Source organism: Oncorhynchus keta, unplaced genomic scaffold (assembly GCF_023373465.1).
Source record: "Oncorhynchus keta strain PuntledgeMale-10-30-2019 unplaced genomic scaffold, Oket_V2 Un_contig_27909_pilon_pilon, whole genome shotgun sequence".
Taxonomy (NCBI): Eukaryota; Metazoa; Chordata; class Actinopteri; order Salmoniformes; family Salmonidae; genus Oncorhynchus; species Oncorhynchus keta.
In genome coordinates, this window is record NW_026285758.1 from 26145 (window position 1) to 28584 (window position 2440).

The window sequence follows — 2440 nt, forward strand, 5'->3', positions numbered from 1 at the left end:
GGTCTTAGGTCTGGGAGACAATGACAATTACTCTGGTTAGGTCTGGGAGACAATGACAGGTTACTCTGAAGGTCTGAGACAATGACACTACTTGTAGGTCTGGGAGACAATGACACTATTCTTCTAGGTCTGGGAGACAATGTACTCTTGTAGGTCTGGGAGGCAATGACACTCTACTCTGTAGGTCTGGGAGACAATGACACTCTACTGGGGAGAGAACCACTGTTAGGTCTGGGAGACAATGAACCCCATCAGGTCAGGGAGACAATGACAATACTCATCCCAGGTCTGGGAGACAATGGTTACTCTGAAAGGTCTGGGAGACAATGACACTCTACTCTGAAAGGTCTGGGAGACAATGACAACTCTTGAAACCACAGCCCATCCTGGATGGAGACAATGACACCCTCTGATAGGTCTGGGAGGCAATGACTCTCTACTCTGATAGGTCTGAACTGTATTAGCTCTACTAGTACTAATTAGAAATGAAGTGTGAACAGTGTATCAGTGGAGGTTGCTGAGGGAGGACGGCTCATAATGATGGCTGGAACGGTGCCAATGGAGCCATGTGTTTCATGTGTTTGATACCATTCCACTGATTCTGCTCCAGTCATTACCACAAATTAAGGTGCCACCAACCTCCTGGGCTGTGTGTGTGTGTGTGTGTGTGTGTGTGTGTGTGTGTGTGTGTGTGTGTGTGTGTGTGTGGTGTGTGTGTGTGTGTGTGTGTGAATGTGTGTGTGTGTGTGTGTGTACTTGTGTAACCAATTCCCCTCTTTTTTCTCTGTGTTTCAGACTGAACCGGAGCTGATTGAGGAGACCAACGTGGATCGTCTGATTGGCTAGCGGGGGGTTATGTCTGCCCCAGAAAAGGTCACTCAGAGACCTCCACGTTGAGCTCCCAGCCGTCCATCGACGAGGTACGCCAGCAGATGCACCTGCTCTTGGAGGAGGCCTTCAGCCTGGCCTCAGGGGGACACTCCTCCACAGCCGGACGCCACCACCACTCCCATCATCCCCACCACGGTTACCACCACGGCCACTACAGCCCCGGACCTCCACCCCTGCCCTACTCTGACGTGGTGACCAGTGCACCGGGAACCATGAGCCGTGGCCGGGGAGGAGGGCTGCAGTGGGTGCCGGCGTACGGAGCAGACATGTATCAGTGCAGCCTCCCCAAACCTGTGAGTGGGTGGAAGGATACAACATCTGGGAATGGTTATGTTTGGTCAAAATGTACTACTGTACTGGTTCTAGTTGACTAAACCTTAACAAGTAGACACTTTCTCCTATCAGAAAACATCAACCCACAGTATATTATTCATGTGTGTGTTGACTTGTCTTCTTCCAGGCCTTTAGGTTCAACCAGCTTCCTGACATGGTTATGACCTCTCCTCCACCCCCTATTCCCCCTCGCACCGGCCCCCCTCCAGGGACCTCTCTAAGACGGTACGGCCAGGACACACACACACACACACACACACACACACACACACACACACACACACACACACACACACACACACACACACACACACACACACACACACACACACAGCCCCATAACACTATTCTTTCCCCGAATGAATCAAAGCTGCAACACCTCACTCTCACCCAAAAATGAATCACTGAACTCCCCAACATTCACATGGTAATATTCACCAGGGAAATGCAGTGTGGCCAGACTGATCTCAGTCGTGTATACTGCACATTTGAAAGCAGAATCAGTGCAGAGGAAGATGACATGAATAGCAATGAGAATCCAGTGTTACTGTGGGTCTTATGTGGAGCACCACTGTCCTCTTGTGGTGAAGAATATGTGTTGCATGTGAATGTGATGTTGCGATGTGAGCATTATCTCTCCTCTGTCAGATCGCCTGACCTGGGGTTGACCAGAATCTCAGAGTCTGGGACCTACATGACGGACATGCAGACCCAGCATAATGACAGCAGCGCCCCTGTCTCTGTCAGATCTGTTATTGAGCAGTGACTCCCCTCAGTCCCCCTCCTCCAGAGCAGCACTCCCTCAGTCCCCTCTCCAGAGCAGCACTCCCCTGTCCCCGTCTCCAGAGAGCACTCCCCTCAGTCCCCGTCTCCAGAGCAGCACTCCCCTCAGTCCCCCTCTCCAGAGCAGCACTCCCCCAGTCCCCCTCTCCTGCAGCCTCCCCTCAGTCCCCCTCTCCTGTCAGATCTGTCCCCTCTCCAGTGACCTCCCCTCCTCACAGGCCTTTCCACCCTCAGGTCAGAACCTGTTTGTCTGTTTTTTTATTTATGTTTTATTACCTAGCCCTAGGTTCCTCACTGGGGAAGGAGTTTCCTAAGGAGTTTGGGTCAGAGTTTCTAAGGAGTTTGGGTTTGGGTTAGGAGTTATTAGGGACCATTTAGGTTTGTTAACTTTGTTGTTTTTCACTGTAGAACAACTTGATTATTCTTCTAGTAA

At 51.0% G+C, this 2440-nt stretch overlaps 1 protein-coding gene across 1 annotated transcript; it reads left to right on the forward strand.

Moving 5' to 3' along the window:
- The first annotated feature begins 875 nt into the window (after nucleotides 1-875).
- LOC127923014 (uncharacterized) lies at nucleotides 876-2209 on the forward strand. The gene is made up of 4 exons (XM_052506943.1): nucleotides 876-1184; nucleotides 1352-1449; nucleotides 1873-1966; nucleotides 2015-2209. The coding sequence occupies exons 1-4, from the start codon at nucleotides 933-935 to the stop codon at nucleotides 2207-2209; spliced, it is 639 nt and encodes a 212-aa protein (XP_052362903.1). The 5' UTR covers nucleotides 876-932.
- The last annotated feature ends 231 nt before the right edge of the window (nucleotides 2210-2440 follow it).